This window comes from Scomber scombrus, chromosome 10, assembly GCF_963691925.1.
Source record: "Scomber scombrus chromosome 10, fScoSco1.1, whole genome shotgun sequence".
NCBI classification, from domain to species: domain Eukaryota; kingdom Metazoa; phylum Chordata; class Actinopteri; order Scombriformes; family Scombridae; genus Scomber; species Scomber scombrus.
In genome coordinates, this window is record NC_084979.1 from 14,232,029 (window position 1) to 14,249,399 (window position 17,371).

Below are 17,371 nucleotides of genomic sequence, written 5' to 3' on the forward strand. Positions count from 1 at the left end.
GAGTTGTTTCTGGAGTACATGAACACCTTTGATCACTCTGAGGGAGATACTGTGGAGCATTTGAAAACCTTTGGACTCATAAAGAGCCGGAGATTTGCTGCCCTCCACCATACCTCAAATACTTACTCTCAAATCACAAATCAGGCCAACCCTCTTCATCCGTCACTCCCATCATAACATTGCACTTTGATCCTGGTGCTCCAAGCAGGAAGTAAAGTGAATTTTCTCATCAAGCCGTGTGAGGGACAAATTATTTCTGCTGTGACTGGTGTTGGTAGAGAATCTGATTGAAAGAGAGGAACAATGATACCACAGAGCAGCTGACAGGTAACAATTGAAGAAATGACTGATGTTGATATGAAAAGAGGTTATAATTTAAGGAGGTAAAATAACTGGTGGAGGCGTAACATCCTGCTTAGAAATGGAAGTGTGTTTGTTCTTACAGAAACAGGACTGTTGTTGACAGGAAAATCTCATATCCTACACTCAATCCGGGAGGTACGTAATAGCTTGAAGTTCTGCCTTTAATATAATATACATCAATTTTGTATTGTTGAGTTAGGGCAGGTGTTTGTATCAGTGATGTGTTTGATCAGCTTCAAAACCTCATTATTACTGATCCAAGTCCAGTCCAGAGATAAAGCTTACAAGACAGATTAATCATTATTGAAAGTTTTTGTTAATTTAAACCTTGAGTTACAACATAACATGTAAGTCATTAACTGAGCATTTCACTTTTAATGCTTTGTGGTGTTTTTCTTGCCTTTTTAAATTTAGTGTGAATCTGTCTAAATCTTTAACTATCCCAATTGGGTGAACAAATACTTTGTATATTATGTCAACAGTGTATCCAAGCAACCATCTCTCTTGGTTTAATATGAAGTATAAATGTAATATGGGGTGTTATTTTGCCTAATCGTATTGTTACAGGTTGGTGTGAAGAAGCTTCTGAGTGATTCTTGTCAGTCCAAAGTTTTCTTTGTCAGACATTTTGTATTTGGGAAATGTATGGAAACAACGCTCCCTTCTCTTATTCCCCAGGGTAAGTCATTTCACTTTGATGTTTGGTCACTGGTATCAGTTTCGCTAAGCCTTTCAGCGCAATATAAAGACTTTTACCACACATCTACACACTCCTTCACACCTTCTAGAGATAAAGCTCCACTATGTTATAGTGACTATGCATCTCAATTGAGTTTGGAAATGATTAATTTATTGACATGTAGTGTCCCAGGCTGATGAAGTTTGATATGTTACCATTTATTGTATTTTAGGGGTTTCCCACAAGAGGACCTTCCTCAGCAGAGGTGGGGTTTCCAACAAGATGACCTAAGGGGTTCTCCACTGCAAAGAAGCAACACATCCAGGCCCAATGGCAAATCCATATACAGTATGTTCAGACATAAAAAAAACACACATCCTGTCTGATTATAGTTTCATTTTAGTGAGAACAAAAAGTGTTCCTCTCTTTTAATGAAAATATGATTTACATCAGTGCAGAGAAAGGAGTACTCTGATGTGCTGAACAGACATCCTGACAACCTTCATGTCAGAGTGGAGGTAAATGAGTATGAAATCTGCAACTGCATAGAGACACACAGTACAACCTGTAGCTATCTTCACTCATGACTCTCCACATTGATTCCACAGCATCTGTTCACCTGTGATCTGGATGGCCGGGAGATGAGGTCAGTGGATGACTGTGTGGCCAAGCTTAAAAGGCTGGATGTCAAAGGTCGCCTGTGGCCTCAACAAATGGTCATGGAGGCTCAGGGAGGATATCTGCTACTCAGTGACATTGAGACCAAAGTAAGTCGCCCCCCCCCTTCTTTTTTTTTTGCTAAAATGTGTGAAGATGTCTTTTGGATTTGATGAAAGATGTTACACTTGAACAGTGCACCCATAAGTGACGGTTCCAAAACTACAGGTATTAATATAACAGAGTATAAGAAAGATATATTAAAACTTCCTATGAGGCTTTGGTGTCTGGCTGCAAGGATTTCATCCCATTCAGCAACAAGAATATTAGTAAGGTCAGTAAGGTCTGGTTCACAGTTGACTCTTGTCCCAGATAGAGTTGAGGTCAGGGCTTTAAGAGGTGAGAGAAGAACTTACTTCCACACCAAATTCAGAAAAAAACTTTTTTTAAAGACCTCACTTCCTGCACACGGGTTGTACTGTCGAGAGAAAACTGTTGCCAAGTTGGAAGCACACTAATCTAAACCAAACCATAAAATACAGCTCCAGATCAAAGGTGCACATAATTGGAGGAGCTATGTGTAAGGGCGTTTTCACACTAACAACAGCATTTAGTGCGTTTTAATCGAACCATAGTTCGTTTGACTCCTTGTTTCGGTTCGTTGGTCAGAATGCAACAATCCACCAAAAGAGGACAGATATATATTTCATTTCATATATTTTATATTTCATTTATATTTCTCGCTGAAGTTCGGTGACTCCAGTAGATCATCAGATTATTTTCCAGTGGGAGCTGCGCCTCGTTTTCAAACTATCATTTGCCAAAAATAAACAGAGGTGGGAAGTAACGAAGTATTTGTACTTCGTTAGTAGCCTACTTAGGTAGATATTTCAGGTATCTGTACTTTATTTGAGTATTTATTTTTCTGACGGCTTTTTGCTTTTACTCCCTACATTAGAATACAAATATCTGGACTTTCTACTCCTTACATGGTCAAAACAGGCTGGTTACTTGTTTCAACCTCGGTGACTTTATAAAAAGAAGACGACGACGTGCAAATAAACGAAAACGATTTTCTTTTTTTTTCTGTTGGTGTGTGCGCTCCATGTCAACCCCGGTAAAATGCCGGTAATATGACTGCGCATATCGACATGTCCTACTGGCAGGGCGAGTCCGTGCTGACAGTGCAGGAATATGACAACAGCAGTGAGACGCCTGACATGGACACATGCTGTACACTGTGCACAGTTTATAGAGGTCGATTATAACGGCAGACTGTGACAGTGAGTCAGTCAGGACCGATTAAAAAATGTAACATTTTATACCCGGCCTTTAATCTCTTTGTGATTAACCCGTTAACGCTGACCCTGGACCCTGAGATAGTTAATGAATCCTGTCTCTAACAGACAGGCTCGCAAAATAATTAAAGTTGTATAAAATAATTTTTGGGGAAAAAATACAATAATTATTTATTTATTTTCAGGGGTGCTGAGATCAAATTTGGTACTTGAGCACCCCTAAAAAGGGTCTAAAATCGCCACTGCATATATATATCTTGTCTGAAATTTGGCTTGCAGCAAAACTAGACTGTATCCAGTGATTTTTTTTCAGTGCATGTTATTAACAAAAGAGGAAAATGAAGAAGATAAACACCAAAATGACCTATGACGAGTAGTCAGCTCAACTATTGTGTATTTTGGTTCGTTTAGAAATATGCGTATGTGAAACCGAACAGTACCAGTCAGTACACTACACTGTAACAATTTATTGCCTGCTGCGGACCAAACAATCAAACTATAGGTATGAAAACACCCTAAAGTAACAGCAACAACTGTTTGAATATCTTTACTATAAGAGAAATCTGCTTAGCTGTTTTTTCACAAAAATATGAGATACTTGGAAAGTAATTTTTAGTGTGTAGATGAAGAGAAAAATCATGGAGGAGTTTAATATCTGTTACAAAGTACAAAAATAGATTAAATTCAAAGCAGTTACTCTTTTAACTCCTTTATTTTTCATTATATTATCTGAATTAATTTTCATTCAGTAGGCTATAAATAAACCTGCATTTGTTCAGTTTGATCACCACTTTTTCAGGATCCTTGCTCCACTTTTTAAATGCACAATACCTATCAAAGCACTTCCTTGACTTCCAAACTTTTGACTAGTACTGTATGTTGATGCTTTTTACATTACATTTTAACTGCAGTTATTCTCACATTCACTTTTATAAACCCATTGTCATGATCTTTGTCCTGTTCATTGTGATTTTGAAGGCAGAGCTGGAGGCGCTGCCTTTGAGTAGCATCCAAAACACCAAAGCTGTGTTGGATACCTGTGCCTACAACTCTGTGTTGACAGTAACTTTGCAGGAACGCAGCAAACGCATCACTCAGGTCTACTTGTTCCAGTGTGAGGAGACTGGGGTGAGTTGCATTTTACCAGAAACCTCAGTGATCGTTTGACATGTGCATGCTATGACTTTCTGAAAGCCTCCAGAAAAGTTAGGATGTGTTAGTCACATTGAAGTGTAATCTCTAAAATCAGTCAGTTCTCCGAAGCCTATTTCATAACAACTTGGATGTAGCTTTTGCTTAGATCATGTGGGAGTTTTTCAAAGTATGTTTTATTTACCAGGCGGACCTCATCAAGAGGGATCTGGATAAGATCATCCAAAAAGGAGGTAGTCATGTGGAACCACGCAGGGAGCAGCCAAACATCAGGTACATACAGCTCAAAACACACACATACAGCCAACACAGAGTCATTAATAAAGGATCAAATGACAAAATCAAACAGTAAACTGATTCAAATGCAGTCTGCTGTTGATGTTTACAGGGGTAATCATGAGAATATCTTAGGGCAACATGCTTCAGGTTCAAGTTTCAGACAGGCTGGGCCTCATCCTATGCAACGAGAAAGGACCCTGCCACTGCCAGACCACCTGGCGCCACAGTGGGGCAACAGCAGAGAACCAGGTAAAGCTTGGACTAATCCATTGTAAGTGTATGAAAAAAACTTTATGGATGTTTTCTTCACAAATAAGCCAAGTTTTGCAAGAAAAACTATCCAGGGCATTTTTATATTATGTCAACAATGGTCAACAAAGTCATGTAGGTATTTGCCTACAAACTCTTTTCTTGGGTTCCACTCAGAAATTATGCCTCGCCCACAAATCTACACCCCACATGAAGAACTGATGCAGCAGCCTGATCTTCATGAACTACAGAGCAGCCCAGATATGGGTCTGTCACCTGAGCATATGGACACTGACAGGAACATGGTCAGTGCCGGCATTAAAATATATTGGTGATAAATTATCATGAACATTGTGTATTATTTTGTTTTTTCTATTATTTAGATAGTGTTTTACAAACCCTCAATGTGCCACTGACTGTTTCATTCCATGCTTTCCACAGGACATTTTGAACCATGTTTTAGATGATATGGAGATTTTCATGGGCAAAGTGTCTGCTGCATTAAATGCACCTCCAGGGCAAGATAAGAAGAGCAAAAAGAAAGGCTTAAAGAAGAAGAAGAAGAAGGAGAAATCTAATGAAAATGGTAATCCCTCTTTTCATTTTATCTTCTGTGGGTACATGTTATTGCAGTAATTACTGCAGAGTAACCTCCCACAGATCTACAGACATACTGATAGCAAAGATATTTGCGTGATAAATATTTGACGTCATCTTATCTCTGCCAGCTATTAGTCTGCCATATTGGGAGGAATATGTGTCCTATCTTAAGAAAATTAAATATGGATTCAATCTGCTGGTAAGCACTAAATATCCCCACATATTTCTTATTGTCCAGAGGGGTTTATGTTGAATTAAATGAGTGATTGTAGCCCAAAACAGTGACCAAAAAACGTTTTTGTTTGTTTTTACATTACAGGGCCAGTTGGACAGGGCATTGAACAACCCCAGTGCTCCTGACTATGTTCACATCTTCTTTAGTAGTTTAAGCACGGTGAGCTCAAACTTATTTTTGACTGGCTGAATCTAGATTCCAGTTCTTCAAAGTCACTGTCACTCTGCTACATTAGTTGAATTCATATTTCTCATGTGACAGTGAATCATTCTTCTGTTTTCTTTTTTCCCCCCACAGATACTGCCTCATTATCCTGCAGACCTGCCTCCCACTGTGCTCTCTCCACTGCTGACAGATGCGGCACTGCGGTTGATGGGTGAGGTCGTTAACCCAGAGGAGGACCAAATCTGGAGCTCTCTGGGAGACTGCTGGAATATCCCCAGGTAGGGTGGCTTTTACAATCCTCCCACTAAAGCCTTTTATAAACCTTGTTACCTTCTTGTATACAGCTCTCTGATTGTAAGTGCATCTGTAACTGTCCTGGCACACCCTTGTGTGGGAAGTAGTGTGTTCGTTTACTGATATGTAAAGATCTGTCAGAGTAAATGTATGACATTTGGGGGGAAAAACATTAGGAAAAAAAACTCACTATAATTTCAGTTTTAAGATGGGAAATTGTACTTGAGAATTCAAAGGTTGTCATTTGAAAATAAGGAATTTCTGTGACTGATACATGAATTTCAAATGCTAATGAATAAATAAATATATTAATTTCCATTAACTTATGGTTAGTTAGAGTTTACTAATGTTTTATAGGTCAGTTTTAATGATAAAGCCATTTAATAATACAGATAATTTTTGGGAAATACATGTATTCACTTTCTTGCCAAGAGTTATGGGAAGATCAATACCACTCTAACATCTGTTAGTTTAGATATGAAGCTACAGCCAGCAGCTGGTTAGCTTAGCCTAGCATAAAGACTGAAAACAGGGGAAACAGCTATCCTGGCACTGTTCAAAGGTTAAAAACGAAGTCTGATGACTATCAGGACGTCACTGCCAGGCAACCAGTGACTGATTAGGTCATTGTGCAAGAAATACTCTCAAGATACCTTCTGTAACGGTTTTTTTTTACTTCATTTTTTGTTCAGATTAAACATATACGAGAATTAATGTGTTAATCAGTGTTAGAGGTGCTCTTTGGACAGGTTAGCTGTTTCCCCTTGCTTCAAGTCTTAAACTAACCATGTTTTGACTCAGTTGGTGCTAGATTGGAGCAGCTGAAGGGACAAATTGCGTAACTGTTGCAAGATTTGTATGCTGACCTTAACCTTAACCCCAACCTTAAGCCGAACCCTAACCAAACTCACAAGAGTTTGTCCCTCCAGCTGATTCAATCTAGTATTTACCTTTAATATTTAACATCCAGACATGGATTACTAACATGGTTACTATCCCTCTTTGTTACAATCCTTCCATTGCAGCTAAACTGGGAAACACAAAGAGGGAATTTGATGCTAACAAACTGTGGAGGATATCTACTCTATTTGACTGCTAAAGAATCATTTTAGCTTTAGATAAACTTTTAAATTCACGTTTGCACAAAATGAGGAATTTTGTTCCCCATTGCTTACGTTGAAAGCACATTTGAAGGGGATCTTTGAATGGACAGTATGAAGAGGAGGAATGATTACAGAGAGGAAAATCTCTTTCTGTTTTGTTTGCGTGTGGTTTACATTTGCCATGTTTGACTGAGCTGAGAATTGTGTGTGAAAAAGGAGCAACAAAAAGTCTGTTCCTTTTCTTTTTTTTACTAAGCTGACAGTTTTCTGCCCCTGTCACTTCACAGATCTAGATGGCCAGATGATGATGTCCCACCTTACTACCCAGAGTTCTACGATGGCTGGCAGCCTCCTGCCCCAATACGCCTGCCTTCCCAGCCAGCTTTCCAGAATAGTCCAATGAGCAGGAGCAACAGCCAGCGCTTCCCATCTGGTCACCCCAACGGACAGATAAACGACAGTCAGGGTTTCCCACCCAGAGGGATGCAAGAGGTATAAAACAATGTGACACAATAACTCACCATCAACTTAGAGATTTAAAAAATGATGACTTTCAATGGCAACAGCAATATGCCTGATACTGTATTTATGTTGTAGCATTGAGATTAGGAACATGTCACAACAACACAACCCAATGTTAAACTAGTTTTTCCATGTGGTAACTTGTGATTTATCCCTGTGGTTTCCAGCACCTAAGAAACTATTATTCATTAACTGAGTGATTAATAAAGTATGTTGACACTGCAGGTTGGCAGTGAATAAAATAATATAGTAACCTCCATTGAAAAATGGTTGACAGTTGGTTATTGACAGTTTTTTAAATGGCTATCAATTGTAATTACAGCTACCATCTGGCAGTCATTTCCTTTTAATAAGTAGGTTTTCAAAGCAACAGGAGAACTAAAATTTCCAGTGAAGCCATTATCACAAGCCAGTGATACGGTATATTTATTCAGTTATATAATTTTGTCTTCTACAGCCTATGAGCAACAGTCCATGGAGTTCCCGACCGCCATCCCGGTGAGCATTATTACACTGCAGTAAATGCGGCTTTATGATCATATTTAGGGCAAACACATCTTTGATTTGTGCTCACTGTGCTTTATCTGGTCATGTGCATTGCTGTTACTAAATATGTGTGTCTGCAGCTCCAGTGAGTCACCCCTGCACATGCGTGTCATTTACGACTTTATGGCCAGGAACAACCAAGAGCTCAGCTTAATGAAGGGGGAAGTGGTCGAGGTGAGAAAACAAAAATACAAGAATCATCTTTGTGTTTGTCTGAGTGAAGATTGCTTGTTACATTACATTAATTTGGCATGTGTCGTAGAAAACTGCCTTAAATTCTTCTAAAACTTCAAACACTTGCAGGTTTTTGAAAGAATAAGTGTATTGTATAATATGGAGGTGATAGGAATCTTTCCACATCTCAAAAGATAAAACACAAGGGTGCGATTATTATAAGAAAACTGGACAAAACAAACTTATCTGCTGGTTAATCATCACATCATACAACGAGTTAAACTTACAAGATCTTTTAAACATAATGCTATGACAGCAGAGGGTCCCATCGACTTAATAATAACACATCACAAGATCCTGAACTCTATTCAAATAAATAAAGGCCGTAGTGTTAACACATACATGTGATGCATCTATTAAAAAAAGAACTGCTGTCTCTCTGAAGGCATATGATGATCACAACACATTACACAAGAGATGACCTACATTTACAGTGACCAAGCATTTAAGAAAGTACATCTAATAAATAAATATATAGATAAATGCATCTTAAAAAAACATAGAAATAAATGATCAACTATGAGTGTGGGACTTTTTTCTCACACACGTTCAGTGCAACAGAACATGTGCTTAGAGTTAGAGCTTGCAAATATGCAATTTTCAATGGTGTGCATTCAAATGGTCAAGACTTTCCACCAGTCGAACATAATCTGGACCTGAAGTTATTGTTACACCTGGATTTGTTCTCGACACCTACCTCTTCTGATAATCTCTGATTATGTTGGCTATCAAACAGGAGAAAAATAGTCTATAGATGCCGCATCCACCACAACAGCTGTTTTTTCAACCTTTGTAGCTAAGGTGTCATTATGTTCACCAGATGTACAAATGTAGCTCATTATTAAATGGAATATACACAATATTTATGCTGATATTACTGTCACTCATCTCTGTGTGTTAATATTGGCACCCTCTCTTTAGAGGTTAATTTATTGCCTATAATTTTAAGTTTTCAGTAGATGATGAGTTAAAATTCTGTGACAGACAGAACAATGCAACAAAACACTAAATCTGGCAGTACAAACAAGACTGCTTCTGAAATGCTGACATCTGATTTGGGCTTAATTAACCCTTTAAATCTTTGCATATTGCACTTACACACTCAGTTTAAACCTGTTTGTATATTCACCACCGTCACAATGATAGCTGTCATTAATCATTACCATCAGTATTAACATTCAGATACTTGGTTCTTTTTGTTTTTTATTTGCAGGTGATTAATAAAACAAAGCAGTGGTGGCTCGTACGTAACAACCGTAACGAGGAAGGCAACGTTCCTCAGAACGTCCTGGAGCCGATGAACAGGGCCGGGCCCATAGACGATCTGGTGAGCTAAGTGACACAAATTGTAGCTTTGCTGAGTGACGTATTTAACAGATTTCACAATGACATTTTCTTCCCTTCCCTCCACCTCACAGCGAGACCCTCGTGGCCCAGTGACTCTGGACATGCACTCCATGCCTGCAGAGGTCAAAGCCTGGCTGGACTACAAAGGTTTCTCCAAAATGTGAGTGACATGATCCACAGGCAGATGAGGGACTTCAGAGATGTTTGTGTTTGTTTAATATGTTTGTCAGGTACTCGATGATGAGGCCGTATAATTGTGTTTTGTGGTTTTTATTGAGCAGCACTGCATCGAGCCTTGGAGTGCTGAATGGTAAACAGCTGCTGGGGATGACCAAGGATGAGATAAGGACTGTGTGTCCAGAGGAGGGAGGGAAGGTCTTCTTCCAGCTTCAGGCTGTTAAGTCAGCCATTGCTGTAAGTATTGTACCATTCAATATATACACACTTACAAGACTAACAAATCAGTGATGTTTCATTTTGCTCCCTATAGCTCGCAAGTGAACCGTCAGGCCCCTACAACGGCCGCTACTAATGAACAACGACATGGCAAAAAGTTTCTCCTGAATCTTCATCCACAGATCAACATCCAGATTTTTTTGTCCAATTCATTATGTCATAAATTAGTTTGTGTGGATGACATGACTGAAATGCTGATTTCTTACTGAATTACTAGATTTAGTCAAATATATTACTAGCAGCAAAAATTGAGATTATTTGTATGTTTGTTTCATGTATAGTTTTCTGAATTGTGGTTAAATAAAAAAATGTATGTAGACCTTTGTTCAATCAAACATTTTTTGTATAACTATATTCACTTCTGCTGCATATTTACGTATACCCTACATTTTCCTTTGATTCATCCTTAAATGTAATTTATTGTACAGATATATGTATTTGAAATTGAGGCCCAAACAGAGAGAAACAGTATAGTCAGTACAAGATTCACTTTAATCTGTCAAAAAAATGTATTAAATATAACAAGTAAATTTAAGTGCTTTAAGTCAAATTAAAGTTTCTTCATAATATCAGTACAAACTTGCTTCTTTTTTTCTATATAATTACAATTGTTAGAGCTGGCATGTTAATGTTTGTGAATGAAACACAAGTTAAGGACATGAAGTTTACAATTTATAAAAAGACAAATATGGCACAGGAAAACATTTTTCCAGTTCTGAAATTACAAGTTAGTGACTCTGTGGCATTTGTGATGATTTTTCTATTCCTATTCATTACTTCTCTAGTGTATTGTGCATTATTCTCTACTTCTTGTTGCCCCATTTGGCCATCTTGTTGTTGACAGGAGTCTTCATGAATCTGTTTGACTTCATGTAGGCAGCAATCTTCTCCAGAGCCTGTGATGATATGAAATTAAACCAAGTCATTAAAAACTCTTTGCTGTGAGCTGCAAAGCCAGCACAAAAGCAGCTCTACATATACATAATTTACTCAAGGACATCAGACCATCACAACGACACAGCAGAAAAAACAGATGCTTGAGTGCAGCACTCTTCATTGACTGAGGTTACCTTTCAGTGGTAATTGTAACCCTAACCCTGACAAACTGTTCTCACCTCAAAACGGTCTAAAAGGGCCTTGAGGTTCTTGAAGTTGTCCAGACAAGTGGGGTGAAACATCCTGTGTTGGTCCAACAGCTCGTACATGATGAAGTCCACGAAAGTGATCTGTTGTAAACAAACGTTAATTTAAACTGTGAGAGTAATATAATAGCTCAAACTAGACTTTACTAACCAATAGTTTCATGTTAGTCAGTCAAATGATGACATGTTATTAGAGCTGCAACAAGTAACAATGTACATTGGGAACTTGGGATGGGACTTATCCTAATTTCCTGCCATTTTACGAACCACACAAATGATTAATCAAGAAAATAATTGGTATATTAATTGATAATGAAAATAATCATTGGTTACAACCCTACATGAAATGTAAAAGGGGTCGCTGGTAGTAACAAGCCCACAGATAATTACCTCACTGTGCAGATTATGACCCGTTTTATAGCTCTTTGTTTTGGTTTTCAGTCTCATCTCACCATCAGCTCTAATTAAACCTGTTTCTAGTAACATCAGGAAGCTGTTTTCAGCAAAAACAGCTCTTAAAAAATCTACTGAACGCTACCTGCCCAGCATCAAACGCAGATATACAACGCTAGGGACTAGCCGGTAAACATAATGGAGCATTTAGCAGCTAAAGTTATTTTTCTCTGACCAAATATGAAGACTATTGCTTTATGTCTGCTGGTTGTGTCAACAATTAAGTGCCTATTAACATGTTTGTCATATCAGCTTTAAAAGTCCAAAATATGTCAAATGTGTGTTATTCACAGCTTTGTGTAATTAAACTTAAGAATTGATTGTGTCCAACATGTTTGAGAGGTGTCGTACCTTGTCACCAGCAAACCACTTCTTGTCGCCCAAGAAATCCGAGAACTGTTTCAACACGCCTGGCAGCATCTCCATGTATCCTGGCTTTATACTGTCCTGATATCAGAGAAGTGAAGGTGACGTTAGTGGAGTTTCCCAGCTGTATGATTTAATTAACATTAAAAAATGTACTTTTTACTCACAAAGTCTGCGTAGCACAGCCTAACAAAACCGTTTCTGAAGTCCATGGACTGGTTCTCCATCATGTCGACACGAACCTTCTCGTCCTCGGTCTCTCCACCTGTGATCAGATTTATTGAGACTCTCAGGAAACTAAGTCTCATGATACTACATCTGAAACCTGGAATTTGTGTATAATTGTGGTCCCCTTCTTTAAAAGGAGACCATAAAATGCAACCACTGATGTTCACATGAAAATACTGAAGTACAATTTAAAAAATAAGAAATGCACCATTTTTTGAAGAAAAGGTGCAGAATGCATTAAAAACAGACTTTACTTACACATATTATGCTTACGAGCGATGTATCTCATGATAGCATTGCTCTGCACTATCTTTCTGTCTCCATCCTCCAAGTAGGGCAGCTGTGGTGAGACAATCACAATAAGTTGATAAGTTAAACTCACCTATTAATAATAGGCTATTATTAATACCGTAGGTTAAACTCACATTGGGAAAGTCCATTCCAAGTTTGTGTTTTTCATCAAACCAGCAGCTCTTATCAAAGTTGGGTGCTGTGGGAGAGAATTGGGTTACATGAATGATGTGGGTAAGTTGGATGGAAACTTGTGCCTATTTATCTGTTAGCCGAAGGGTTAATATTTACCTTCACCACAGACATAAAACTTGTCTTCATACTGGGTGCCAGTGTACTCCAGCAGCAGGCGGATTGGCTGGGCAAGCTGCATAATTGTCAAAAATAAGAGATGGTGGACAGGTTATGATTTTAATGATCCTCAAATGTTTTATTTTGTCTAAGCCAATCCAAAGATTTTCAGTTTATGATCGATGAAGACTAAAGAAATACTTTTTTCAATACCAATTTTATAACGTCAATTTTAACAAAAACAAATTATATTATGGTACAAATCTTTAAATTTTGTTTTTAAGCTCCTTAAAAAAACAACACACACACACGTTTTTATGTAACATTAGGGCTGCAGTCAACCAACGAAAATCTTGGTCGACTGAAATTATACCTAGGCTACTTTTCAAACAATGCAGCAGATTTTTCAGATTTTTATTTGTCGGTAATTTTGTAAACCATGTAATATTTCCTCCGCCACTTCTAAATTACCAACCCCAATACAATCCAGTTTAATAATGCGTTGTAAACAACACAAGGTAAAGTCCAGAACAGGGTGGTGGTTGAATACTTATGCAAGCCATTTCTGTAGTTAACCATTTAGAGACCTAAAAGACTTAACCTTTAAATTCAATGATAGTTAAAACTGGCTCTATGCAGGTGCTCACAAACCCTGGTGACGGCTTCAGAGGCTCGGTAAAAATCACCGATGTTTACACAACTCGCTGCTTAATAAATGATCACATTCAGAGGTCCACTTGAAGGAGAGTTGCAGCTCTTTTACCGTCGCTCTTTCTGTGAGAGCAGCTAAAACAGTTAGCTGCAGCACACCGGGTGTTGGCTAAGTAATATAATATTTAATATCTATATTTGTAGTTATTATTCACATATCTTTATATCCAGGACAGCTGAAGCACGTGCATGTGTTTCGGTTGAAGTGGTGACCGTGTTAACTGGCGACTTTCTCAAATTACAAGATACATTACGAGAGATTAATGAGTCTTCTGAACACAATTAAACTTATATAAATGGTTAGCATAACTTAGGTATTAAACACAGGTGAGTGTGTATTCAAAAAGGATTAAACTACATATTAGGAGAACACCTAGAGTCACCAGTTAACACGGTTACCAGCTAAACCGAAACACCGGGGCCGCAGTTACATAACATGTTAACGACTGAGGCTCAGTCAACATCATATCTTTAATTATTTAAAAATAAAACATTACGCATGAAACACTTAAACCCGGGTAGATTGTAAAATACAGAGAATACGAAAAGCAAAGTTGGTGAGCCGTGAAAAGCCGGTTACGTTAACGTGCAGCGGTGCAGGAAAAGAGAGTTTAGTTGCATTGAACTTACCCCGCGAATATCCCAGTAAGCCAGTTTCATTGTCATTTTGAATCACTTTCCGATATCAAATGCGGCTGACCACGACTTTCACAGCTGCCTGTGGAGGTTGGAGAGAGGGAATGGGGCTGGAGGTCGGCTGGTCCCTTTGTGAAGCAGCCAAGCAGGTGAGAGGGGCGGCGGAGGTAGGCGGGGTGAACGGGACGCTCAGTCACTCTGAACCGGGTTCCTTTGTTTGTATGAACATCTACTCATACTCGCAGAGCATGCATTTATCTTTGTTTCATATATCCATCTAAAGTAAAGACTGCAAATGACACACTCAGTATGACAACCCTTTTTCTTTTTTGCAAGTCATGTTGAGGCTGCAATTTTTCCTAGCAGAGAAGGGATTAAAGACAGTCAGTGAAAGTTTAACAGGACTACACTTCATGTTACTACTTGTCACTTTGATCATGAAGTTGACAGATTCCACTAGAGAGTATACTACTTACTACTACTACTACAAAATAGCATAGAAAATGAGTATTTATATAAGTGGTTCTTGTGGTCCTTTAGTGGATTTCAGGGGGTCCCAAGCAAAAAGGGAAATAATTTCTTTATTTCTTTATTTATTTTTTCACTTAAAGAATGATAAATGTTAAATATTTTAATTACCTACAGTGTTTTATTAAGAATTTGAGGGGTTTTAAACGTAATTTCTTTGGTTCAAGTTTTGATGGTTACACCACTGGGACATTTTTGCCACAATCCTCTAATATATTGTCTCAAAATGGATTAAAAGCAGAAATGTTATACTCAGTCCACAAGAAAAGAATGTGTGCAAGGTATTCATGCGTTTATTTTCAAATTTTAACCCCTTTAAATTTGACTAAACTACATGAAAAAGTAGCATCATGTCATTGACCCACACACATAAGTAACACAATGACAGAATGTATAACTATTTTGGGTTTCATAGATTTCCTGTAATAAAACTATTATCAGATGGGGGATCCTGGGAAATATCAAATGGGGGCCAGTGGTCTAAATTTTGTGAGTTTAGGGGTCCTTGATATGAAAAAGTTTGAGAACCACTGATTCATAGTATATAGTTTTAGATAAATATTATGAATCCATGATGAAAGTGTCAGATGAGTGTGACAAAGAGAAAAAGGCACAATTTCAAATCTGTCTGCTATGTTGGCCCCACAGACAGTGCCATGGATTCATCAATACACAGCACAGTTAGGCTATTGATATTTTGGAGTCATGGTCAGGACAATAGATTCTCACTCACACAAACATCAGTCAGATAAAGGATCAATGAGACAGACAGACTAGACTAACATATTCAACTAAATAACCCCTCTGTCACTCCACTCTCTTTGCTACTAGGATAGGGAGGGGGAGATGGCAGGTAAAAAAGGGGAATGCATTTTGGTCACTTTGCTAAGAAGGGGGATGGCATCACTCTCAAATCGCCACCTGGATAAAATATAGCTTTACTGCAAGAATTATGTAGAGGTTTACGGTATACATCTTTAACATAAACACGTGGGGCATCAAAACATCTGTGAAATATAAAAGAGATCATTGCGCAATCATCTACTGCCACAAAAAGTTGTGCCAGGGTGACAAAACATTACCAAATCAAAGTCTTTTAATTAGATTTTTATGGAGCTATCAAATGGTCTTCATTAGTGAATGGAACTGGCTCAGTTGTCATGGAGACCGGTCTGGTAACATAGCTCTTTTAAGACCTTGTGAAACACATTAAAGCTCCAGAAGGAGCCTGTTAGCGGACCTTGAGTTGGTGTTGTCAAAGTAGACGAGAAAAAAGTACTAACACAGATTTGCAATCAATAATCCGAATTATTATCATGAATTGCCTCAGTTATCATTAGTTTTGGCACCACAGACACAATTAATCCCTGCACAAAAACGAAATTCTTTAATTTTATAAAGATGAATTTCCTGCTCACTTTGACCTACATCTGAGAAGAATGAGCCAAATATGGACACACCACACAAAGCACGCTTTGTTTCACTTACTCGCTCACATTTCCACAAAGCCCCTACTAATGAAGAACTACTGAACCTCATTGTCTTATATGAATATTTGGGTTCTTTTTTTCTCACTCTTTATGTCTTTTCCACTTTTGTAGTCTACAGTTTCAGCGGTAAATATGTTTTATTAATTCAGTCTGGTCATTAGCCCTGAAACCTTTTTAAATTGAACTGCCTGTCTGCTTCTGAAGTTTTGTTTATTAATTCCTGTATACAACTACAAGAGCTAGTAGTGCTAGTGAGAATAGCTACCACTGAAAACTATGTGTAAAATAAACAGATAGGATCGGAATTAGATAGTTATTGAGAGGCCATTTCATTCATCCAAAGTGTTTGTGCTTTGTTGCAATGATCAGACTCTGAAGATGACCTCGTGAGTACTGAGAATAGCAACCTGCAGGTTGAACATCCTTCAACCAGCTTTTATTACACAAATCATATTATGATCTTTTGTGAGGCTATTTCATTCATATAAATTGTTTGACCTTGTTTGACCATCATGATGGCCTCATACTCCTCAACCGCCTACCATTTAGGTTACATAATGTTTTTACAAGTATAATTTCAGATATGAAATATGAATTGCCATTCTTTTGTTAATTATTTCCTGTCCTGATCCACCCAATTAAAAACTGCTCTCAGTGTATTCTTGGTTTTAATAGCACCTTCAATCAAACCAATCTAGACTAGTACAGGTGGCTGTTTCTTAACTTAATCCAAGAGGTTTAGTGGTGTAGACATGCAGGACATTTGTTTCAAATTATTATTATATTATATATATATATATATATTATATATATATTATTTTTTTTGGCAGATGGAGGACCCCCAAACCCCCCAACAATTACGCATTGTTCCAAGTTTGCTCCCCCATTATAAAACATAACCAGGCGCCAATATTAACAACATTTATTTTTCATAGACACAGATGTCATTAAATAATATTTCACAAACAACACAGAGAATCACATGGGAGACACACTGTGCTTTGAAGTAGCAACAAGTCATCCTCCTGATAACATTGGGACAAAGCAGGAACTGAA

At 38.0% G+C, this 17,371-nt stretch overlaps 2 protein-coding genes across 2 annotated transcripts; one reads left to right on the plus strand and one right to left on the minus strand.

The window, feature by feature from the left end:
* The first annotated feature begins 210 nt into the window (after positions 1-210).
* On the plus strand, positions 211-10,517 carry eps8l3b (EPS8 signaling adaptor L3b). Its single transcript, XM_062427237.1, has 21 exons — positions 211-327; positions 446-498; positions 931-1,042; positions 1,275-1,390; positions 1,496-1,560; positions 1,651-1,809; positions 3,976-4,125; positions 4,337-4,422; positions 4,538-4,677; positions 4,855-4,982; positions 5,119-5,263; positions 5,406-5,476; positions 5,597-5,671; positions 5,810-5,955; positions 7,362-7,566; positions 8,054-8,094; positions 8,223-8,316; positions 9,590-9,703; positions 9,795-9,883; positions 10,005-10,137; positions 10,214-10,517. Exons 3-21 carry the CDS (start codon positions 1,005-1,007, stop codon positions 10,253-10,255), a joined length of 2,037 nt encoding a protein of 678 aa, XP_062283221.1. The 5' UTR covers positions 211-327; positions 446-498; positions 931-1,004; the 3' UTR covers positions 10,256-10,517.
* Positions 10,518-10,652: 135 nt separating this feature from the next.
* On the minus strand, positions 10,653-14,452 carry LOC133987795 (glutathione S-transferase Mu 3-like). The gene is made up of 8 exons (XM_062427238.1): positions 14,292-14,452; positions 12,951-13,026; positions 12,794-12,858; positions 12,627-12,708; positions 12,308-12,405; positions 12,126-12,221; positions 11,295-11,405; positions 10,653-11,075 (listed from the first exon to the last, which is right to left on the minus strand). Exons 1-8 carry the CDS (start codon positions 14,325-14,327, stop codon positions 10,983-10,985), a joined length of 657 nt encoding a protein of 218 aa, XP_062283222.1. The 5' UTR covers positions 14,328-14,452; the 3' UTR covers positions 10,653-10,982.
* Between the last annotated feature and the right edge of the window lie 2,919 nt (positions 14,453-17,371).

Bases quoted from the DNA above. Each gene is read 5' to 3' on its own strand.
- eps8l3b (XM_062427237.1), top strand. From the start codon at position 1,005: ATGTATGGAAACAACGCTCCCTTCTCTTATTCCCCAGG. The intron at 5,956-7,361 runs GTAGGGTGGCTT...GTCACTTCACAG, and splicing joins GACTGCTGGAATATCCCCAG to ATCTAGATGGCCAGATGATG. The intron at 7,567-8,053 runs GTATAAAACAAT...TGTCTTCTACAG, and splicing joins CACCCAGAGGGATGCAAGAG to CCTATGAGCAACAGTCCATG.
- LOC133987795 (XM_062427238.1), bottom strand. From the start codon at position 14,327: ATGACAATGAAACTGGCTTACTGGGATATTCGCGGG. The intron at 11,406-12,125 runs GTACGACACCTC...TGTTTACAACAG, and splicing joins AGTGGTTTGCTGGTGACAAG to ATCACTTTCGTGGACTTCAT. The intron at 11,076-11,294 runs GTGAGAACAGTT...ATATCATCACAG, and splicing joins CCCTTTTAGACCGTTTTGAG to GCTCTGGAGAAGATTGCTGC.